Below are 24827 nucleotides of genomic sequence, written 5' to 3'. Positions count from 1 at the left end.
TAGTAGACATTCCAAATCGGGGTGTGTCACAAAGGCATAAAATATTTGACAATTCAATAAAGCAAAACTAACTTAAAATCCATAAAGTTGTCTATAGAAGAAATGAGTGCCTTTAGCCCAGTTGAACTGAACTTGAGGTAGTCTGAACTCTTGAAGATAGGTCTTGCTTATAGAATTCCAGTTTCAAAGCGAGCTAGTCACTTTCAGATAGGTCATTCCTTGCTCCAGTTTCAATAGGCTATCGATCGCCTTTCTTCTTTTGGTTCCCGCTCTTTTGACCTACCAACTTCATCTTGACTAGAGTTCCTTTCCCGCGAGTACGTTCCTATCAATCTAACTTTTTATTACATAAAGCATTTCCTTATTCTTCTTAGCTCACAACTTCTCCTTCTATGAGAACTGAAGTGGTGAAATATTTTAAGCATTGAATCTAAATTTATATAGTTTGTAATTGGTCCTCACAGGTCCTCAAAATAAGACCAAAATTTGCTCAACCATGGATGGGAAAACTTGTACTATCTCCAACCGATCCCAAAATTTAGCCATGTATTTTTAACTGTTCATTCATATGTATGAGGTTGGTTAGCTTTTTCTTCCAAGGTAAAGGACCTATAATTCTCACCCTCAACTTTTAATTCGTTAACTTTTGTATTTCTTTAATTTTTTTTTTGTTTCCTAATAATTTTGAAATTAGTTTTTGTATTATCTATCTTGTTTTATTTTTACGAACCTTTTGATGTAAAAATTCAAATTTCAATAAAAAAAAATGATTTTTCTATGGATTACACTTAAATGGATTGGAATTTTATAAAGTTTTGGTGTTGGATATGATTTGAATTAATTAATAATAATATTTTGATCGTTGGATTTAAATTTGAACCATTGAAATTTTTATTACCGTTAAAATTGATTAAATTAGATTATAAAAATAACCCAAGAGGTGCAACAACCGATGGATGACAATGGTCATAAAATCACTTATGCACATTTTCGTTCTACCGTGTGCTGTGCCACATTGGATAATCGCGTGTTAGTAAAATTAATGCACAAGCCCTGTTGTTCGAGAGATTTTTCAGTGTGACCATCACACGAAATGGTATACCACGTGTCTCTATATAAATGGTGGGTTATGTGTGTTAAAATGTTAATAACTTAAAAATTAAAATTTTCCACCACTTAAATAAAAACACGTAGTGTACAATCCGTATTCCCGTCACAACTAAAAATTTCTCGATGTCTCATTTTCACAAGGGTTTGCTAACAAGTAGTAGGCCCCATTTCCATCCAAAATCTTATCCATCCAGGGTCGATACAAGACTCAAATATCCACCCTACGCCCAAAATCTTGCTTTTCCCACCCCCAAAAATATAGTAGGAGAACCAACTAGTTGGTCATGCCACTCCGTGCATTGATGATTATAGCTTTGTAATTGGTTTTTGTATAATCTATCTTGGTTTATTTTTACTAACGGGATTTTTATCACAAATGGTTATTTTAGGTTAATATGAGGTCGCTAACTCCTACAAACAAGATGGCATACCTTTGTTTAGGTTTGTTGATGCACAAAATCAGTGAGGACTTTGGTACAACAGAAAGTGTTAAGTTTGTGACCTTCGCTAGATTGCTCCGGTCACTAGTGTGGATAAGTATGTAAATGGATAGGGACAGGGAAGCAAACACAAGATGTACGTGGTTTACCCAGATTGGCTACGTCCACAGAGTAGAGGAGTTCTTATTAATTGTGAAGGGTTTACACAAGTACATAGGTTCAAGCTCTCCTTTAGTGAGTACTAGTGAATGATTTAGTACAAATGACATTCGGCCATATTGTGAGAGAATGATCTCTATTTATAGAAGAGAGTTTCTAGTTTCATTCTTACATTGACACGTGTTGTGTTGTGATTGGCTTCTGATGTTGACACATGTCGCGCTATGATTGGCTTCTGATGTCAACACATGTCGCGCTGTGATTGGCCTTCTTGTTGGAGGGAAACTCTTCTGGGTCCTTGAAGGTATAACGTTGACCGGTGCTCAGTAGTTTCGAGATTGGTCAAGTATGGTACAAACAGTGCTCCCCTAAGTTCCCGATTGAGGGAAGCTCCTCGGTTGGGGACTTGCAAGATCCAATCCATTGAGTAATCACGAAACTTCTAAGTACCGAAATGTGGTATCATTTTCACTTGCCTTATTTGTCTCATACGTTGCTGTGGCATCTTTTCTGGAAGTATTTTTCCTCCATCCAGGGGTGGTATCTTTAACCGATGAAGATGCACAAGGTAATGTATCAATTTCACTTGAAGCTTACTTGTAGTTTCAGGCTTGGTCAAGTGTGATACAAAACCCTATAGTAGGAGTCCCCCAAGTCGCCGAGCTAGGACATTTGCCGAAAGAGGTAACAAACAAGGTAAGCAATCAGACTTCCAAGCAAGCAACCTGGATCAGAGGTTTGACTTCGGCTTCCGGTTGATTGTTCTCCTTCTCCTTGTGTCGTAAACAACAATAAGGATAAGGAGAAGCAAATGGAGAAGAGATGATATGAGGTACTTTTGCTTTTGAAGAAGTAACTTTCCACAAGCTTATTTTTGAACTAGGCTGGAGGGTTTTCTGGTTTCCTCTAGAGTATAAGGCCAACTCAAGAATTTGAGAGTCAAAACAAGTCCATCAAATCAAGAGTGCGTTCGACCTTGATGATATGGGATACTTTTGCTGTTGACGAAGTAATAGATGAATCGGCACGTGTTCCGTTGCGCTTGTCTCCACATGCTTTTTTGTATCTTTCTCACTTGCCCTATATGTTCCTCAAGCAGATGTGGTATCTTTTCTGGAAGCATAAGATGTTGAAGATGAGTACTCGAGAGCAATACCAAGTAAGTAATCAGGCAAGGGGTTCCAGGTAGTCAGTTCCTGACTGGAAGCTTGATTCCAAGTGCTGCCTGATTGCTTTCTTTCTCCTTGTCTTGCAGGTAAGAACAAGGGCAAAAGAAAAGATAGGGAAAAATCATGATATGGGATACTCTTGGCTTTGACCCTGATGATATGAGATACTCTTGCTCTAGTGTGGCTGGTTTACATAGGTATTATTGGCGGGGGAAGAAAACTGAGTATTTCGAGAGGCTTCGTTGGGAGTGCCCTCTTAGATATGAGGAATGGTTGAGCATTTTTGCAGGTCTGCCTATCCGTGGAGGATGGATGTCGACATATATAGGAGTCTCCCTAACAACAAGTAGTAATGCTATTCATTTACCCTTCTTGGTCGTAGCAATGTAGTGGGAGCTGTAAGCTTCACGTGTTTTAACTTTGTCAGAGCACTTTGAAAAAGTGGTATGTGATATCTGGAAAGCTAATGTTGCGTGTGAAGATTGCAGACAAGCTTTATCCAAGGAAATATGGCTCTCGAAGTTCAGAGAGCGATGCCTCTTCGGTTTTCGAACAAACAATCATGTCGGGGATCTGGCTCTCGAGATTCGAAGAACGGTGCCTCTTCAATTTTTGAGAAAGCAATCCTGTTGGGAGTCTGGCTCTTGAGATTCAGAGAGCAGTGCCTCTTCGATTTTTTGAGAAAGTAATCTTGTTGGGAGTCTGGCTCTTGAGATTCGGAGAGTGGTGCCTCTTTGATTTTTGAGTAAGCAATCTTGTTGGGAGTGTTTTCTCGAATGTGAGTAAAGGTTAGACATTTTTTCCAGTCTGCCTTGCCACGGAGCACGGAGGTTGACACACATTGAGACTTTCTAGTTATCAAGCAGTGGTGCTGTTCCTTTACCCTTGTGGGTAATAGTAGGGTAGCTGGATCTTCAAAATTTATGTGTCTAAACTTTGTCAGAGATCTTTGGCAAAGTTATCTGTGGTACCCGAGGAGATGATGTTGCGTGTGGAAAGTGGTGCCTCTTCGAAATCCGGAAAGTGGTGCCTCTTCGATTTTTGAACCAACGGCCCTGTTGCCCTTTCTTTTATAAGGGCAGCAATTGTGTGCAAGAAGTACATTCAGAGAGTTATTGCTTGTAGGAATTTTCCCCTTACTTCAGAGATTTATTGCACCTCATTTCTCCTTCATCATTTCTGAGAATGTCTGGCCCATCCGACCGTCGTTTTGACTTGAACTTTGGTGAAGAGGCAGCCATGCCTTCTCAAGACAACATATGTCGCCCATCATTCTTATCTCCTACTGGTCCTCTTACCGTTTGGGACTATGTGATAAAGAATGAGATGATCGCTACGGTGGTGGCCATGAACCTTCTCACTCCCAAAGATAATAGACTACTTTCCAAACGGTCTGATGAGTTGATTGTTAAGGATTCTCTAGCTCTTAGTGTTCAATGTGCAGGTTCTGTGTCTAATATGGCCCAACGCCTATTTGCTCGAACCCGCCAAGTTGAATCATTGGCGGCTGAAGTGATAAGTCTCAAACAGGAGATCAGAGGGCTCAAGCATGAGAATAAACAGTTGCACAGGCTCGGACATGACTATGCTACAAATATGAAGAGGAAGCTCGACTAGCTGTAGGAATCTGATGGTCAGATTTTACTTGATCATCAAAGGTTTGTGGGTTTGTTCCAAAGACATTTATTGCCTTCGTCTTTTGGGGATGTACCGCGTAATGAAGCTCCAAATGATCAACCTTCGCTGCCTCCTCTTTCTGGGGTTCTGCCTAGTACTGAGGCTCCGAATAATCACCCTCTGGTGCCTCCTCTTTCTGGGGCTCTGCCGACTGCTGAGACTTCTCCTAAGCAACCTTTGTAAATGCTCCCTCTTGTTTGTTTATTTTGATTCATGTATATGTACATATTTGTAACTTATCTGAGATATCAATAAACAAGCTTTGCTTCATTTCAACGTATTATGTTAAATACACCAAGGCCTTCTTCACTAAGTTCTTTGAATTTTTCCTTTTGTTGAAACTTATATGTTGAAGCTTTGTGAGTGAAACATGTAGGTTGAGGTAGTGCTCCCTTAATTTCCCGAGTGTGGAAAACTTCTCGTTTAGAGACTTGAAAAATCCAAGTCACTGAGTGGTCGTGAGACTTCCGAGTATCAAGGTGCAATAGCATATGGTAGGAGTCCCCCAAGTCTCCGGTCGAGGAAGTTGACGAATGAGGCATTTCCTTTCTAAGTGGTAGCCCAAAACTCCTTCATATATATTTGTTATGAAAGTTGTTAGTCCCAAAATAAGAGGAGGTCTAGGCAATTTTTTTTTTTTTTTTTTTTTTTTTTTGAATTTTTGAATTTCCGAATTTTTGAATTTTCGAATTTTCGAATTTTTGAATTTTTGAATTTCCGAAAATATATATATATATATATATATATATATATATATATATTTTAAAGCTTTGTAGGTGAAGCTTTTGTGTTGAAGCTTTGTAGGTGAAGCTTTGAGGTTGAAGCTTTGTTGGGCACCATGAATTGATTTTGCTTCACACTATCTTGATCAATATAGTGTGAAGCTTTTGTAGGTGAAACTTTTGTGTTGAAGCTTTGTAGGTGAAGCTTTTGTGGGTCAAGCTTTTGTAGGTGAAGCTTTTGTGGGTTAAGTTTTTGTGGGTGAAGCTTTTGTGGGTGAATCTTCTGGTAGGTGAAGCTTTTGTGGGTCAAGCTTTTGTAGGTCAAGCTTTTGTGGGTCAAGCTTTTGTCGGTGAAGCTTTTGTGGGTCAAGCTTTTATGTGTCAAGCTTTTGTGGGTGAAGTTTTTGTAGGTCAAGCTTTGTTGGGCACCATGAATTGATTTTGCTTCACACTATCTTGATCAAGATATTGTGAAGCTTTTGTGGGTCAAACTTTTATAGGTGAAGCTTTGGAGTTGAAGCTTTTGTTGGGTACCATGAATTGATTTTGCTTCACACTATCTTGATTAAGATAGTGTGAAGCTTTTGAGAATTTGTAGTTGTCCTCTATTGATGAAGTTTTTGTTGGTGAAGCTTTGGAGTTGAAGCTTTTATTGGGTACCATGAATTGATTTTGCTTTGCACTATCTTGATTAAGAGTGTGTGAAGCTTTTGAGAATTGTGGTTGCCTTCTATTGATGAAGCTCTTGTTGGCACCATAAATTGGTTTTGCTTCACACTGTCTTGATCAATAGTGTGTGAAGCTTTTGAGAATTGTGGTTGCCCTCCTTTGATGAAGCTCTTGTTGGCACCATAAATTGGTTTTGCTTCACACTGTCTTGATCAAGAGTGTGTGAAGCTTTTGAGAATTGTGGTTGCCCTCTATTGATGAAGCTCTTATTGGCACCATAAATTGATTTTGCTTCACACTGTCTTGATCAAGAGTGTGTGAAGCTTTTGAGAATTGTGGTTGCCCTTCATTGATGAAGCTCTTGTTGGCACCATAAATTGATTTTGCTTCACACTGTCTTGATCAAGAGTGTGTGAAGCTTTTGAGAATTATGGTTGAACTCCTTTGATGAAGCTCTTGTTGGCACCATAAATTGGTTTTGCTTCACACTGTCTTGATCAAGAATGTGTGAAGCTTTCTACGAGTTGTAGTGTTTGCATTGTTACATAGGGGAAATGTTTGAAGCAGATGCAAGAGGGCTGAATAGCTTGATCTTCGTATGCCATGCAATGAAGTTGTTGTTGGCTTGCAATAAGACTTTGTTGGTGACTATAACTTTTGTTGGGCATAAGTGCTCCCCTAGTTGAGTTGTCAAGCTTCAGGGTTTTTTATTATTTGTGAATGCTAAGAGTTCACATGCACAAGCTGTAACACTCGTCTTCTGGTAGGTGGAATGAATGGTGAGTTGTTTTCATCACTTGGTTGGTGGTACGAAGGTGAGTTCCTTCATCACCTTTCATCACATTTCATCACCTGGTTGGTGGCACAAGGATGAGTTCATTCTTTACCTGGTTGGTGGCATGAATGGCAAGTTGCCAAATGATATTAGAGTACGGTTTGTACATTTCATCACCTAGTTGGTGGCATGAAAGAGAGTACGGGTTGTACATTTCATAAAATAGTTGGTGGCATGAAGATGAGTTCTTTCTTCACCTGGTTGGTGGCATGAGTGGCAAGTTGCCAAATGATATTAGAGTACGGGTTGTACATTTCATCACCTGGTTGGCGAGAATAAGGGCAAGGTGTCTAGGCACATTGTAGCAAGTGTCGAATGACACAAAGTATGTTGAACCCTTTCAAAGCACAGTTGGCTTATGTACGAATGTGTTGGAATGTATGATTGAATGAATATACTATGAAGCTGTTCGTTTATTTGTATAGTCTTGTTGACATATACTTAGAATTTGTTTCATATTGGAAGCATTCATGTTGAAACTTTGAACACGAGTGTTTCATTGCTAGGAATGTAAGAGGATTAGAATCAAGTTGTCTAAATCACCTCTTTATTGAATTCATGCCAAACAGTCTTCGTTACATAGGATGCCGAACGGCTGAAGCTTAACAGTTGTACAATGTGAGTTTACTTGTAATAGTACTTCAAGTGATCAGCTTTCCATGGATGGCCAATGGTCTTGCCATCGGAGCTTCTAAGCTTGTAGGAGCCAGGACGACTGATGCCAACAACTTCAAATGGTCTATCCCAGTTTGGACTAAGTGTTCCTTCACTCGGAACTCTGTCGCAGAGTAATCTTTTCTTCAATACCCAATCCCCCACTTTGAAAGAACGAGGTTTGACCCTTGAGTCATAGTAGTTGAATATGCGCTGCTTGTAGGCGACATTCTTCAAGTGAGCCTGGTTTCTGTGTTCCTCGACTAGATCTAAGTTGAGTGTAAGTTGTTTGTCATTTTCGCTTTACACGTAGTTCTGGACTCGGAACGTTGCTTGCTCAAGCTCAATTGGGACAACTGTCTTTGTACCAAAGGCAAGTGAGAATGAGGTTTCTCCTGTTGATGTTCGATACGAAGTGCGGTATGACCAAAGAACTTGGGGTACAAATTCTGGCCAACAACCTTTAGCCTTGTCCAAGCTGGTTTTCAAAGTTCGCTTGATTATTTTGTTGATGGCTTCAACTTGTCCATTAGACTGGGGATGAGCTGGGGAGGCAAAACATAAGTTGATGTTGAACTTAGAGCAGAACATCATGAACTTATTGTTGTTGAACTGTCGCCCGTTGTCAGTGACTATAGCATTGGGAATGCCGAATTTGCAAAGGATGTTCTTCCATACGAAGTCTTTTATTTTTGCCTCAGTATTGGTTGCCAATGGTTCTACTTCGGCCCACTTTATGAAGTAGTCAACTGCAACGATTGCATAGCGAACCTTGCCCTTCCCTGCAGACATTGGGCCGATCAAATCAAGTCCCCATTGGGCGAAGGGCCAAGGGCTGATCATAGGAGTGAGCAGCTCGGGAGGGGAGTGAGGAATAGTTGCGTAGCGTTGACACTTATCACAGGAGCGGGATATTCTGATGGCACCTTGGTGGAGTGTTGACCAGTAATATCCTTGACGAAAAGCCTTGTGTGCTAGGGATCGAGATCCAACATGATCTCCGCAGACTCCTTCATGTATTTCCCGAAGGACAGTTTTCGCCTCTGCTGGCGTAAGGCATCTTAGGTATAGTAGGTTAAAACCCCGCTTGTAGAGTTGGTCATTAATGATCAAGTAACGGGTAGCCTTGTATCGAATCTGCTTAGCTTGGACTTTGTCATTTGGAAGGGTGCCATGAGTAAGGAATCTATAAATCGGGGTAATCCAACTATCTCCTTGTTGTAAGTTGCACACTTCCGCAGCCATGGTGCTTGGTGCTGCCAACAATTCGACCTGAATTTTTCTCCCAATCTTGTCTTCCATCGCTGAGGCGATGCGAGCCAAAGCATCTGCATGATTGTTTACCGCTCGAGAAATTTGGGTGATCTAGTAGTGAAAGTGCTTGAGCAACAATTGTGTTTGTGCCAGATATGCTGCCATGGAGCTATCCTTAGCGTCATAGTTGTTGGTGACCTGGTTAACCACCAATTGGGAGTCACTGAAGATATCAATTCGTTTAACCCCAAGGTGTTTGGCCAAACGTAAGCCTACTATGAGGGCTTCATATTCGGCCTCATTGTTCGATGCCTTGAATTTGAAACGAAGAGCATACTCCATCGCCACTTTGTCAGGGGTCGTAAGGACTAGTCCTGCTCCACAACCCTGTTGGTTGGACGAGCCATCAACAAATAGACTCCATGCTAGGGCTGTTACTTCTATTTTCTGAGCTTCCAAGGGTAATGAAACCACTTATTTAGGCGTAGAAACAATGTCAACAGGATATGTGAAGTCGGCGATGAAGTCTGCCACTGCTTGGCCCTTTTCAGCTGGCTTTGGTTGGTAGGAGATGTCAAACTCATCCAATGCTATTGCCCATTTGATCATTCGCCCGGAAGTGTCAGGACTTTGAAGTATTTGTCGAAGAGGATGATTGGTAAGCACAATGATAGAGTGTGTTTGGAAGTAAGGGCGAAGTTTTCGAGCAGACATGACCAATGCTAGAGCTAATTTCTCAATGTTGGAGTATCGTGTCTCCACATCTTGTAAGGCTTTGCTAGCGTAGTAGACAGGCGGTTCGACATTACTATTATTTCGAATGAGAACGGAACTTACTACTGAAGCCGATACCGACGGATAGATAATGAGAGTGTCACTAACCTCAGGTTTGGAGAGCAAAAGGGCTTTACTCATGTAGTCTTTGAGGTTCTTGAATGCCTCAGCACATTCATCAGTCCATGTAATGTACTTCTTACTTCCTTTAAGTGATTTGAAGAAATGAGCACATCTGTCGGTGGCCTTAGAGATGAACCTAGTTAAGGCTACCACCTTGCCAGTAAGGCTCTGGATGTCTTTTGAAGTTACCGGTTCCTTCATGTCGAGAATCGCTTTGATCTTCTCGGGATTAGCCTCAATGCCTCGTTGGCTTATCATGAAACCTAAGAATTTTCCAGAGCCTACGCCGAAGGTACATTTGTTGGGTTTTAACCTCATTCGATACCTTTTCAGAATGGTGAAAGTTTCAGATAGGTTGGTGATGTGTTGGTCAACATGTTTACTCTTGACTAGCATATCATCAATGTAAACTTCCATACTCTTCTCAATCTATTCGGCGAACATTGAATTGACCAGTCTTTGATAAGTCACTTCTGCATTCTTTAGGCCAAATGGCATGACTTTATAGCAATATAGTCCCCTGTCAGTAGTGAAGGCTGTGTGTTCTTGGTCCGGAGGGTTCATGAAGATTTGGTTGTATCTTGAGTAAACATCCATGAAACTCAAGAGGTCACATCTTGCCGTAGAGTCTATAAGTCTGTATATGAGAGGAAGAGGAAAGTTATCCTTCAGGCATCCTTTGTTTAGGTCGGTGTAACACACATTCTCCACAAGACCTTTTGGAGCAGGAAACTTTCCTTGGTCGGATTCTTCTTAACAAGGACAACATTTGCTACCCACATTGGATAATTGACTTCGCAGACGAAGCCTATGCCTTTGAGTTTTTCAACTTCTGCCTTCATTGCCTCATACCGTTCAACGTTATAAGATATTCGCTTCTGTCTCATTGGCTTGGTCTTGGGGTCAATACTTAAGCGATGACAGATTATATCGGGAGAGATGCCTGGCATGTCCTCGTATGACCAGGCGAATACTTCAGTGTTCTCTTGCAAAAAAGAGATCAATGCCAACCGAATGGGTGGTGACAAGGTGGAACCAATCTTCATCATGCGATCCAGATAATCTTTTGAGATATAAACCTTCTCAAACTCTTCAGCAGGTTGTGCTTGCTGGGTGAAAGAGTCATCTCAAGGATCGTTGGGTTGACTGTTGCCACCGTGAAGATCCAAGTTAGCTTCGTCTGGGTTGGTGTTTATGACTTGGTCATGTATAAAAAAGGTTTCCTTGGGCACAGGCAGGTGTTATTGCTTGACCGAAGTGTTGTAACATGATCGTGCACTAAGTTGATCTCCTATGATGTAACCATTGCCATAGGGGGTTGGAAATTTCATCAACAATATATGTGTGGATACCATGGCCTTGAGATCATTGATACCTGTGCATCCGAAGATGACATTGTATGTTGTTGGGCAATCAACCACTAGAAAGTTAGTGGTAATGGTAGCTGTGTAAAGGCCTGTACCAATGGTGAAAGGTAAGTGTATGCTCCCCAAAGGTTGCACGATATCACCGGAGAAGCTTATCAGAGGGGAAATCGAGCGGTCGAGCAAGTGTTCAGCTATATTAAGTGCCCTGAAAGCTTCAACAAACATGATATTGAATGAAGCCCCCGTGTCTACCAGGATTTGTCGTACTTCAAAGTTGGCTATGTGAGCTTTCACGATCAGTGGGTCGTTATGAGGGTAGATGATACCTCTTTCTTCCTCAGGGTAGAAACATATTGGATCCTAGTTAGGCTTTTGATACTTACCTCCCCTGATGTCTTCCACGTGAAACACTTGGTGGCCAAACCTTAAAGCTCGTTCACTATTTTTCATGGCCCTGTTGGAAGATTTAGATATGGGTGTGCCACCACTTATGGAATATATCACATTTACCTGGCGTTGGTTATGGTTACCCCTTGGAGGGTGAAGGAGGAATTGATCAATTTTTCCTTCACGTGCCAAAGCTTCAATATGATCACGAAGGGTGATACACTTCTCGCCGTCATGGCCGTTATGCTCATGGTAGTAACAAAACGTGCCCGTGTTCTTCGTGAGCTTGTAATTCGGGTACCTCAGCTTTGGCTTTGGTATCAAGTGTGCTATGCTGGGGTAAATGGCCACGCTTGTGGCGTTCAAATGTGTGTATGCCTCATACCTCGGGGTAGGGGCTGTCCTGACATGTGCTTGACCCACTGTGTTGACTGCCTGGGGTCGGGGATTATCATGGCGATACCCTTGGTTATCGTGGTAGTGTCCCTTACTCCTTTTACTAAAATACGACTGGTGAGGATGGAAATCTTTCCTTTTTCCCTGAGATTGATATGTCTGTTGACTTGGCAAAGTATTAAGTAAGATAGGGGGAGGCACCGCTGCCGTTTGGAAGGTCGAGGTCTTCTCATTTGGTTGGATCTGGCTTCCACTCCCTACTTGCTGATAAGGGGTGGTTGTGGGGTGTTTCCCTTGATATGTCATTGCCTCGGCGGATGCATGGTTGTAAACCTGTGCCATCACCTCAGAGTAAGTCTTCCAAGTGTTGGCATTGATCATGTACTTGAAGAAACAATCACGTAGGCCTGCCGTGAAGGCTTTGAGAGCGGTCTTGTCATCTGCCTCAGCGCAGTGAGAATACTTATGGCTGAAATGACCGGCATACTCCCGTAATGTATCGTCCGGCTTCTGGCAAATAGTGTACAAGTCATCTGCATAATGCAAGCGATCGGTCTGGAAGATGTGTTGAGAGACAAACAGTTTCCTCAATTCCTCAAATGAGTCTACGATCTCAGGTGGAAGACGACAATACCAGTTTAGAGCTCCGCTAGAGAGGGTGGAGAGGAAGAGAAGACATCGCTCTTCGTCGGTGTGCATCCGATATGCCATGGTGGACTCAAAGAGGTTAAGGTGTTCAATTGGGTCCTCCATTCCAGTATAGAGTTGTAAACCAAGCTTATGTTTTGTCTTCGCTTGAAGGGGGATATCGAGGATCCTCCTTGTGAAAGGGCCAGGCCTGGGTTGGTTCCAATCAGGTATCTCGGCCTGACGTTCGGCCTTTAACTTGTTTACTTCCTCAATGAGCTGTAGGACAAGGGGGTCCTGAGTGGAGTCATGTACCACTGGGATTTTCTTTCGTAAGTCTCCATCGCCTATTAGAAGTAGGAAAGTTTGAGCAAGGGCGTGTGATTTTTCCTTGGACTCGCCGTACTGACTTTTAGGGCGATTCTGTCGGAATACCTTAGAGTCCCATGTACCTTCATGTTCCTCTAGGACCTATCATTCTTTCCCTAGATTAGCAGCTGGCCTGGGTCATGGAAAGAGACCGAGTCTTTCAGAAACCCTTGGGTCATTGATCTTCGAGCATATGTGGAGAGGATTCTCTCGACGTTGCATTAGGAAGTCTCGGCAGTCACGATAAATGGCTTTCGAACCTTCCAACCCTTTTGCAAGGAGGTGTCTTCATCCACTTCTCCTGCTTCGGGTCAAAGCAGCTAGGTTGGAAGAAGTTTCATGTTGATCAATGTTTTGATGATTAGCTCGCTCCTCATCAGGGATACCCATATCGAAGGAAGGTGACCCTCCGTGTTGGGGGGCACCCAGGTGATGATTGATATCCACAGGGGTAACAAGCTCACATGTTTGTGTACGCCTAATTTCGTGGAGCGTCTCAAAGAGCTTTTCATACTGCTCCTGGAGGACCTCATTCTTCATTGCTATCTTGTTGTTCTGAGCTTCTAGCTCATCGACTTTAGCTTGAAGAGCAACCCTCTTTCCTTCCTTCTTTCGTTGCTTTGCACTAGGTGCAAGAGGGGTGTCATTCTGTGTGTTGTGGCTTCCTTCGCTCCTCATGTTGGAGAGGGATGCTTGGTTAAAAGAGAGTGTACGAATGGTGGAAACCAGCTTGACAAAGCTAAAGAGAGTGGGAATAAGTGTCATTCCCACATATGACGCCAAATGTTGATGCACAAAATCAGTGAGGACTTTGGTACAACAGAAACTGTTAAGTTTGTGACCTTCGCTAGATTGCTCCGGTCACTAGTGTGGATAAGTATGTAAATGAATAGGGATAGGGAAGCAAACACAAGATGTACGTGGTTTACCCAGATTGGCAACGTCCACGGAGTAGAGGAGTTCTCATTAATTGTGAAGGGTTTACACAAGTACATAGGTTCAAGCTCCCCTTTAGTGAGTACTAGTGAATGATTTAGTACAAATGACATTCGGCCATATTGTGAGAGAATGATCTCTATTTATAGAAGAGATTTTCTAGTTTCATTCTTACATTGACACGTGTTGTGTTGTGATTGGCTTCTGATGTTGACACGTGTCACGCTATGATTGGCTTCTGATGTCAACACGTGTTGTGCTGTAATTGGCCTCCTGGTTGGAGGGAAACTCTTCTGGGTCCTTGACGGTATAACGTTAACCGGTGTTTAGTAGTTTCAGGATTGGTCAAGTACGGTACAAACAAGGTTGAGGTATTCAATATGGAGGCCTATTACTAGTATAATTCTCCTTTCCCGCCAACTATGCCCTAAATAGGTATGAATGCTGGTGTCCTAAAATGCCTTGTGTTATGAAACATCCCTAAATAGGGATGGGATGAACAGGTTTTGTAAAAAACATGGAGGGCTTCCTATTACCACCCTGTTATTCCTAAAGTACCATGCGTTATGTAGCCCTTCGTTTATTTCCTCCATTCTCTATCGTTCTGCCCTACCATAATAACCTCCGTTCTTTATCATTCTGTATCGTTCTGCCTCTACGATATCTGTTGGATCTCTCTACGCTAGCTACTCCCCTTGGATTGATATAAAGGGGGTAACAGAGAGTAGAGAAATCCAAGGGAACTAAAAAGAATGGGGGGAAATAACCGACAAAAACGAGGACCAGAACAAAAAAGAACAGAGAAGATTGTATGGAACGAGATGGCTGAGTCGAAAGTCACAACAACCTAGTAAAAAGGTGTCCACATCAAATCAAAATCACCCGTGCTTGACTTTGGCAAACTTCATTCTTTTGGAAATTTTCACATATACCAGCTCTTGTAACTTTGTAGGCAATCTTTTTTATTCATAATATGCTGGTTAGTAATGTTTTAGTCTTATTCGTTTACATGCTCACTCAAATATATGCTTTTGTTCATAAATCATCAGGTGAGTCTGCAGAAAATAGTAGATTAAAAGGTCGTACCCAGTGCACAAGGCTCCCGCTTTACGCAGGGTCTGGGAGAGGTGAATGTCGGCTAGCCTTACCCCCATTTATGGAGAGGCTGCTCCCAAGGCAGAAAATAGTAGATTAAGTTAGCAAAATGTGTAATACTTGTCGCAATCCATGTTGAGAGAGAGAGAGAGTATTACTTATTGCAATCCATGTTGTTAGAAATAGGGAAACTGAGATGTTCATTACATTGAATGGGAATGTCTGGGATACGGGAGGCTACGTAAGGAGTTTGATATGCCCAAGCCATGTCCTCGATGCAGTGGCATATAACACTCGGTGCATTCTTAAATTTTTTGGCCATCCTGTTCAATGTCGTGACAGAGGTGCAACACTCAATCGATACATCAGATTCTACCCCCGTAGAAAAACCGAAGCAATTGCTGAACTCATGCCAAGCTTGCTCGTAGATATGCGATCTTGCTTGAGCATTGGCGAATCCACAAACTAAGAGAAAAATGGTCATCGCACAAAAACCCAACGGGAGAGCCATCGAACACAAACTATTCTTCACTAATTTCAAGCTCTATATATATATATATATATATATTTGGAGAGATATAAAGATAAACACATTAAGCTTGAATTATTCTTAGTAATCCAAGAAACAGTTAATCAGTTAGTTTGTTGGTTGCCACCAAACAAATCATCATCATGCATGCTACATGATGAATGACTTAATTTTATATTTTTAGTTAAGAGAATTTCGTGGCATTTGGGCTCTTTAACAAATTGAAGTTATGATGCTCCTTTGAGACGTAGTTGTTGTTGGCTGCTGTGGAGGATCTTTGAACCATTTGCAACTCCCCGGCCTTTTCTCTCTCTCACCAATCCTCTCAGTGAATCCTGCAGAAAAAAAGGATAAACTTGGGTTAACTGCTAATCACATCTCTCTCATGTACGTACACAAATATAGATCACACCTAATTACAGGAGAGATGTATGCATCGGGATTAATGTGATCAATGATGTGGTATGGGAGAAACAAAGAAAGAAATGAACGTTACCTGAAGCAATCCATGCTATTAGAAATGAGAAAACTCAAGTGGAGTTGGCATTTGGTTGTGTCGAAAGAGACGTTGCTCCAATAAGACAAGTTCTCGATGCATTCGCAGATCATTTGTGGACCACCTTCATCATGTCTGGCAATCGTGTTCAAAGTCTAGACGGAGTCACAGCACTGCTTCAACGGTTCAGAAGACAATCCCGGGGCAAACGACTTGCAAAAGCTGAACTCGTGAAACACAGTCGCACAGTTCAAGGCCGTCTGAGCCTTTGCTGCTAATAATATTGCACAAAGCAAGATAATTACACTGGCAAACCCAATATAGCGAGGTGGATGAGCCATATCGATCACTATACTAAATTATAATTTGTATATTCCAATCACTCAATCTAAATGGTACGTACTTTTGAGTTTTGATGGAAGTACTGGTAGAAAATGGAGTTACTATCTACCGCAATTTATTCACTCGAGCAATTTCAGCAACGTTAATCCATCGGTTAGTTTGTTAATTCAATGTAAATAATAAATTAACCATGCTTCTTGCTTGACTGAAAAGTTGTAATGGTAAGAACTTTGTGTCTCCTGATTCTGTGGACAATTACCGATTACATACTCGCAAAATAAAAGATACGTGAATGTATTAAAAGCAGATCAAACTATAATACTCGCAAAAATATAATTATATCTACAAATATCAAATCTTAGCTAGCAAGCAAAGAGAAAGAAGGGTTGTAGGCCTCACATTGCTGCTGCCTTTCCAAAGGCATAATTTCCTTGTCCATGGAGTTTAGCTTGTCTGCATTACATTGTCGAATCTTCTCCGATGTTCTTCGTAACCAGGAGAATTTATCATCAGCAATAGCTTTTCCAGTTCGAGTGCGTGTTTTTTCATCTTCTTGCGGATTTTTTGGGGTTTGCCGCTCTTGCAAATTTGGGAAAACCAAAAGATTTTCGTTTACATCAGACATCGCATATTCAGTGGATTCGGTAGGGGTGCAAAAGCTGCTGTCACTCCTACCGAATACCGTCAAAGATGACAAATGCGCAAGAGCTTTGATCTCCAGTTGACGGCTGCAAATTATCTCCCAATCCAAATCCTTCCAAAAAATCACAAATGCTGGATGCCTTTCACGACTTTCTTTCGCAAGTGAATGGAGAGATTTCACAACAGACTCTACAAGGTTCATCTCAGACTCCACCCTTTTGTTTGTCCAGCACTCTATAGCGATGCATTCGCAGATCATTTTCGGACCACCTTCATCATGTCTGGCAATCGCGTTCAAAGGCTTGACGGAGTCACAGCACTGCCTCAACGGTCCAGAAGACAATCCCCGGACAAATGACATACAAAAGCTGAACTCGTGAAACACAGTGGCACAGTTCAGGGCCGTCTGAGCCTTGGCTGCTAATAATACTGCACAAAGCAAGATAATTACACTGGCAAACCCAATATAGCGAGGTGGATAAGCCATATCGATTGCTAATCCAACCACTAAATCTAAATGGTACTATTGCTAATCCATATCGATTGTAACTCCTTTTAGTAATACGACTTGCCGGTCTTTTCTTCTCGCCAGACAGAGTCTCGGGGTGCTCTGCGTTTTCGTCTTCGTTATCCCAACTCCTTGCATTCATCATCTTTTTGCTGGTCGAAGTAGAAGCAGCAGCCTATGCTTGCTGCTGCAGAGCTTTGTCTAAAGCTCTCTTTTCTTTTTTTTTCTATTTTTCCGACTCTCTCTTTTGTCTTTGCTTCCTTCTTCTGTTTCTTTATCAAATCTTGCTCTTCAATTCCGCAACCAGAAGACATCACTGGCAGTGGAGACGCGATTCCGCGGGGATGAAGAAAGAGATCAAACCCAGTATCAAACTGTCCTACTATTCCAAAAACCCTCTGCTTTTTCCTATAAAGTGATGGAAAATTCCAAATTATATGAATCGGCGCAGGCCTTTGTTTTGCAGAGAGGCGCAGGCCTTTGTTGTCGCAGACAGACGCCGGCAAGCGGTGGTTGGTTGGGCGGAGATGTTTTGCTGGGGTTTTTTTTAGGGAACTTTAACGAAAAGCACCCGGTACTGTTCACTTTAACGAAAAACCACATTTTTACACTAAAAAGTCAATCCTGGTACTATTCACTTTAACCTTTATTTTGTCCTTATCATTAAAACTCAAAGTTTTCAAGCCATTTTCATTAGTTTTCCTTTTTTTTTATTAGCACCCCCACATAGCCGTTGAATGCACCTCACATTAAAATTTAATATTAAGTGGCTTATGTAATCTATTATGAGTTGAATATCAGAGTATGCAACGAACGAGACTAACAAAATAATAGAAATATTATTAAACTAACGAGAATGCCGGAACGGTTACAAAACCCTAGAAGACTACGTTGTGACTGACTTGATTTCTAATGAATAACAAAGCACTCTATTTATAATAAATTAACTCTAACTCAAATGCTAATAGGCTAGATCAAAACTAAACTTATAAAAAAAACTCAAACAAAATAATTCCTAAAATATTAATATATTCCAACACTATGTAATGACAATTTTGAACTTACGAGGTTTAAAGAAAATAAGAAATTTCTAAATACACACCAAATTATTTTTAACGTATTATTTATCTTCTTCAACTATGAAAACCCCTCTCACCCTCCACTCCATTGTTGAATAAAATTCTAACTATTAAAACTATCAACATGTTGATTGAGAAAAAAATTAACAAATGGAACACAATATCAATATTTCGAGAGCTTCAAATGAGGTAAATTTTCATATTTCTCATTGTTTTAATTATTCAACGACATCGGTAATTATTTAAGCCCGTTTTTACTTTCCATACTACCCAATTTCATAGGCAGCCAACCCAGCAAACGCCTTGTCTGTTCTTATTCATCTTTTGAGGTTTACTTTTGCTTTGTTAGGTTCCTACCCGTTGCCATTTTTTATCAGAAATATTTTTTGTTAGCAAAAGGCTTAAGAGACAGAGAAAAGGAGATTGGTTGTGATGACCCAATGAAACTCAAGCTCAATTGTAGACTTCTCTTTTTAGAGAATGTTAGGGTTTTAATCCCAAGTCAATTTAATTTATAAAAATTGAAAATAAGTATTATAAGATTTGAAGAATGTGGGGTGGGTGTATAGAAAATGAGGAAAGCTAATGAAAAGAATTTGAAAACTTTGAGTTTTAACGATAAAGACAAAATAAATGATAAAGTTTATGGTATCATGATTGACTTTTTGGTGTAAAAATGTAGTTTTTCGTTAAAGTGAACAGCACGGGGAACTTTTCGTTAAAGCTCCCTAGAAAATGTGGGGTGTATGGAGAAAATATTAGGTGTATGAGAATGTAAAGTTCCCTAGAAAATGTGGGGTGTATGGAGGAAATATTAGGTGTATGAGAATGTGGTGTAAGGGTATTATGAGAAAATATGTGGGGTGTATTAAGATTATTTTTAATTGAAAAAGCAAATATGAGGTGTATTAAATATGTGGGGTTTAATAAACAATATATGGGATGTTAATAAAATAAGTCTTTGCTGGGCCTTTTTTCTTTTTTCTCTTTTCTCTTACACTTTGGGAAGAAATTTAAAATTACTAAAAAAATTTAAAATGATGAGATTTTATTTTTTTTTTAGAATTTGTCAATTTTCTTGTTTGGTTATTGTTCTTTTAGGTTAATCAAACAAGAAAATTCACAAAATCTAGAAAATAAAATTCTCTCATTTCAATTTCCGTTATTTTAAAATTCCTTATTAATTTTAAATTTCTTCATCCAAACATAGTGTGAAAGAATAATAGAATTGAATAAGGAATTTGTTATTTCTAAACTGTCAATCATAGAAATTGGGTAATGACGCCTATTTACATGGAATTTAAACTTAGGAATTAAAGGTCCCAAATTCCAAGTTTTTTTTTCCACGCTAGGATTCCTAAATTTCTATGTTTATGAATCTAAACAAGGGAACTTGTGCATGTCAATTTATAAATTCTAACTTTTACCCAAATTCCAAGTTTATTTCCCTCGTCCAAACATAATATTAGTTTTCATTTTTTAAAAACATTAAATACATAAAACCTAAATTTGTTTCGACAAGGAAACCTAAATTTACAATGATAATGAAATGTTACCTGCCAATATTATCAATTAAAATCAAAACAATATTGAGCTTCAAAATTTTCATCCATCCCGCTAATGTGTTACTTACCAATATAATAAAAATACAAAACTGTTGTAAATATCATGCTTATTATTAGAAAGCAGCGAAGAATTTTATTGAATAGAGTACTAAACAGCAGCGAATGATTTCACTCACCTCCAATTGAAATTGGTTTTATTCTAACAATAATCTTTACTTTCGCCCCACGCTTCATGGGGAAGACCTACATTGCCGGAACATCAAGGAAAACAAAAACTTTGATTAGTTTTCTCCATAGATCCACTTCTCTTGGTTGCTGGTGTAACTAACCAACTCATTTGGTTTAAACCACAAGTTGATTTCGTCCTTGGCAGTCTCCGGACCATCGCTGCCGTGGATGATGTTTCTGCATGGCATTGTGGTATCAAAGTTAGACTCGGAGTGAACAATACAGAGATTGAAAACTAAATATAAGATAAAAGGTAAGTACCAATGCGATAAAGTTATCAAGATCAAGCTATTACCTTCCGACAACAACAGCTAGATCGCCTCTGATAGTTCCGGGTTCTGATTTTTGGGGGTCTGTAGCTCCAATAAGTTTTCTACCGTACTTGATCACACCCTCTCCTTCCCAAACCTGCAATTGTTAGGAATATGAGATTGGCGAGATGAAAGGATATTGCCCTATTCAAGCGTATGATAGTCCTACTAACCATTGCAATAACAGGGCCGGAACTAAGGAAGTCACAGAGGCCGCTAAAGAATGGCCTCTCCTTCAGATCATGATAATGCTTTTGCGCAAAATCCTTTGTAGGAACAACCACTTTTATGCCTACAAGTTTAAAACCTTTCCGCTCAAATCGAGATATGATTTCTGCAATCTGGGAAAAAAAAAAGGGCTTAGCACAAAAAAGGTATAAAACATGTCATGGTAGCCATAGCACATGCTTCAGCGAACAATCTTAGGTCAAACAGTTAACTTACCAGTCCTCTTTGAACTCCGTCTGGCTTGATAGCAATGAATGTGCGTTCCAACTGATTGAATGAACAATTTGTAAATAACTAGAATAAAAAGAAGTATTAAAAGTGAGAAAAAATGGCACAGAAAGTATCCAAAGTACCTCTGCAGCATGAACCTCCTGGTCGACGAGCATGTAAGCTAGAGAGATCAGAGAAAAGAAACAAAGGATGTGTTAGGATTTAGTTTGTAGAGACTGAAATTAAAGAATCATCCTGCCCATGCTATTATAAAGATGTTCGTCTAGTAACTTTTAGACCAGAAAATGTACCAGAAGGTTTTCCAGTGCGGATGTGCATGTGCACGTGAGAGACGAAAAGACAGGAAGGAGAAGTAGAGAGAGAAGAACCCATAAACATAAATGGAACTACATAAAATTTGATGAGTGCAGAGTTTTGACAGTAGGTAACATATCTTTGGCGGTTCATGTATAATGTCAGGTTGGAAGAAATTAAGGAAGAAGGTCAAGTCAAAAACACATCCCAAGCTAAACAATTCCAACCCATTACTGTGCTTAAGCACAGTTTAATTGTTGTTGAAGAGGATCCGGAAGCCACAATTCTAAAACTTGGGCAAGGGACAAGGCCCTTCTTCACTCGGACCCAAATTAATCGACATCACATTTTAAAGATAAAGTACTGTACTTTTACTTCTACATCATGTCCTTCTAAATGTTTATACAGCAACGCAAACAGAGGTCACACTTTTGAAACAAGATCTAACAATCTAAAAAACACAATTAATTGTATTACGAGACCAGATATGCATGAAATAGAGTTTTAATCCGCTATACCTGCTGCAGGAACGGCAATGGCTCCAGAAATCCATCCTTTAGATGCATTGTCAGAACCAGCTCTTCCAAAACTTGAAGCAAAGAAAGGAGCCTTCGAACCCAGCGCTACTGCTGCTGCGGTAGCTACAGCTCGCCCTTCTGCAATGTGGACGACATGGTACACGATAAAATAAAATAAATTTAAAAAAAAAAAAAAACTTGCATTCCGATTTACTCAAACACAAGTATCATCCTAATTTTTACAATAAACAAGTGAAATAATCACTGATTTTTTATGTCGGAAAGGCCTAACGTAACGCATACAAAGCCACGACCTTTATATGTACAACAGTTGATAGGAATAATCACTGATTTCAGATGCATTCCTACTTATCAATCATGGAATCAAAAATCAAACAATCAGTACATCAACTGTCGGTAGGTGAGTCGCACAACATCGATGTCCCACTAAGTGGATCATCCATGTCAAATCCAGAGACGACAGATCAAATCAAAGAAGCAAAGAAAAACCCAATAATTATTTCCCAAAACAAGGAGACAAAAGCAATGATTCATGTAAGAAATATTTCATTTTTTTACTGTTTTTGACGATAAATCAATTCATGCAAAGGTAAACAAAGTTGAACCATCCAAACAATCCAATAACTAGAAAGAAACCAGTCATTTCTCGGTCAAGCTCGAATTCTTATTCATTTTCCATGAAAACAAACAGATTGGCGATTCATGACGTAGATCGTCGATCGAGTTCCGAATTTGTGAGAATCAAACATTTGATCGAAATCAATATAGTAGAAAGCTGAAACTTAATGAACACGGAGAAGTCAATGCTGAAAACAATAGGTGAAAAAACAGAAGGGAGATGAAACGTTACCGGAGTAGGAGCGGGAGGAGGCCTTGGGAGCAGAGAGGACGGACCTCGCAGCTCTGGAAGCGGATCTGCAAATCTGAGACCTCATCTTCTCAGTTCAGTTCTGATCAGAGAGAGAATCAGAGAGAGAGAGATGAGAGGGGGCGGGTGAGGGAGTGAGAGAGCTTTTAGCTTGTGGTTAAGTCAAAAAACCTATCCGAAGAATGAGGAACGAATGCCTGTGCGGACGCGAATATGATACGATGCGTAAAAGCCTTTTACGCCACTAGGTTTGTTGTATCGGATTGAACTAATACCAGGAATTAAGTTGGATTGGTTTAGATTAGGCTAAGTTTGACTGGCTTAGATTAGGCTAAGCTAGACTAGCTTAATGAAGCGTTTGGTGCAGTGTCGTACTAAACTACAAACTAAAATATTTTTAAGACCCATAATATTTTATTATTATTTTTAATTCACTTTCAAATTATAAAAATAACAAAATAACAATTATATTATAAAAATATCTTTTGCCATTACATTTTTTTCTTCACTTCCTCTTTCTCCCTCTTAGAATAGAAAGTACCGATGCTCATCCCAGTCACCGTCTATAAAAGCTTACCCTCTCATAGCCAAGCAAAACAAACAAATCATACAATCAACAGAGCCCATGGCGCGATTTGGATTTTGGAGGTGCTGGAATGACTGATGTGCGGCTGATGGAGTGACTGGGTTTCAGAGGAACAACGATTTTGTAAATTTTCTAGTTGCATATCTTGTTCCAGCGTCATCATCATCTCAGCCAATTCACCACTCCAGCAGGACTTTCTCGGTTCGTCGAGATCATCATCGTCGATTGCAGTGGACCCCATCATCCAGATGCCAATGCATAGATCGCAAGGCAAATCGGGGAGCTCCAGGCGACTGTTTCACATGGCGGTGACAGCCTCTGACTCCGTCTACAACACGTGGCAGTGCATGATCATGTACTTCTGGTTCAAGAAGTTTCAGAACGAACCTGGCTTAGAGATGGGCGGGTTCACTAGGATTTTGCACAATGGGAAGCCGGACAAGTACATGGATGAAATTTTTTTTTCTGTTTTTTGTTTCGAATTCTGGGGTTGGATGTTTTGGGTTTTTTGATGTGCAAGGCAGTGAGGAAGAAGTAAATGAGAGCGGCGAAGCAGGGGGAGACGATGCGCGGAGTAACTAAGAAGAGAAAGTTGCAGAGGAAGCCGTGATTTACGAGGACGCGGCGGTGGTCTTGGGATGGTCCGGCGAGGTTGTCGAGTAAGATAAGGAGTCGAGCAGAGCGGTGAGGAGTCGAGCAGAGTAACGGTCTAAGCAATCCGGTGGTATTTGGAGGGTCTTGCTAAGACTATCTAGCGAGCCCCGTAGTCGAGGCGAGTGAGGTTTAATCCCACTAAAGCTAGTCCATTCCTCTAACAAACATGGGACTACACTAACACCTAATCTAGTCTAGTCCAGTCACACTTAGTGAGGGCAAACAAACACCCCCTAACGGTTTACAATTGGAAGGAATTGGCCCATTTAGGTGGACGTGGGCTTCTCTAATATGTTTTACATTAAAATGAGTTTACTGTCACATAACGTTTTTATTTAATAATATATTGTTATGTGAAAAAGAAAAAAAACATGATCATGTATTATTGGACAAAAAATGTCATATAGTGGGTGTACCTGTTCCATAGTATGAGGAACGAATGTCAACACGGATGCGAATACGATACGATGCGTAAGAGCCATCGACCGGTTTACAATTGGAAGCAATTGGCCCATTTAGGTGGCATTGGGCTTCTATACTGTGTGAGAACAACTTACACAAGATAAGCTCATTGTTACGTGACATCTCGATTTAATAATTCATTATCACATGGAGAAAAAATTGCACACAAACATGTATTAGTGGACAAAAGGCGCTACATAACGAATGAACTTTTTTCATATAAGTTATTCTTCTTATGTTTGGTACGAGTAAAGTAAGGTGCGACATCATATCAAAAGTAAATATTTGCTAATAATTGTTGTTTTTAAGGCATTCAATATGTAACGTTGTTCAATGAAAAGACGTGACTCAAATGATTTAATTCATGTTTTTTATATTTGAGGTTCTAGATATGATATATATATATATATATATATATTTTACCACTGTCCATGCATAAAAAAAACATGATACTTCTTCAGTTAGTTTTATATTGATTTTACAATTTCAGGTAATGGTTTTT

General features: G+C 40.2%; 1 protein-coding gene and 1 long non-coding RNA gene across 2 annotated transcripts; both read right to left on the bottom strand.

Moving 5' to 3' along the window:
• Positions 1-15276: 15276 nt before the first annotated feature.
• Positions 15277-19129, bottom strand: LOC126625321 (uncharacterized). Its single transcript, XR_007624382.1, has 3 exons — positions 18001-19129; positions 15789-17835; positions 15277-15627 (listed from the first exon to the last, which is right to left on the bottom strand). It is a non-coding gene; the product is annotated as an uncharacterized LOC126625321 (long non-coding RNA).
• Positions 19130-20014: 885 nt separating this feature from the next.
• LOC126625316 (nucleoside diphosphate kinase III, chloroplastic/mitochondrial-like) lies at positions 20015-22826 on the bottom strand. The gene is made up of 7 exons (XM_050294404.1): positions 22606-22826; positions 21735-21872; positions 21045-21082; positions 20908-20958; positions 20637-20804; positions 20448-20560; positions 20015-20329 (listed from the first exon to the last, which is right to left on the bottom strand). The coding sequence occupies exons 1-7, from the start codon at positions 22688-22690 to the stop codon at positions 20206-20208; spliced, it is 717 nt and encodes a 238-aa protein (XP_050150361.1). The 5' UTR covers positions 22691-22826; the 3' UTR covers positions 20015-20205.
• Positions 22827-24827: the final 2001 nt, after the last annotated feature.

The sequence above is a fragment of the Malus sylvestris genome, chromosome 6 (genome assembly GCF_916048215.2).
Source record: "Malus sylvestris chromosome 6, drMalSylv7.2, whole genome shotgun sequence".
Lineage (NCBI taxonomy): Eukaryota > Viridiplantae > Streptophyta > Magnoliopsida > Rosales > Rosaceae > Malus > Malus sylvestris.
Note: the sequence above shows the minus strand (reverse complement) of the source record. Positions and strands in the feature narration are given on the sequence as shown.

Excerpts from the sequence above, each read along its gene's own strand:
- LOC126625316 (XM_050294404.1), bottom strand. The coding sequence starts at position 22,690 with ATGAGGTCTCAGATTTGCAGATCCGCTTCCAGAGCTGCGAGGTCCGTC. Across the intron at positions 20,959-21,044 it reads AGGAGGTTCATGCTGCAGAG|TTGGAACGCACATTCATTGC; the intron begins GTACTTTGGATA and ends TCATTCAATCAG. Across the intron at positions 20,330-20,447 it reads CTAGCTGTTGTTGTCGGAAG|AAACATCATCCACGGCAGCG; the intron begins GTAATAGCTTGA and ends AATGCCATGCAG.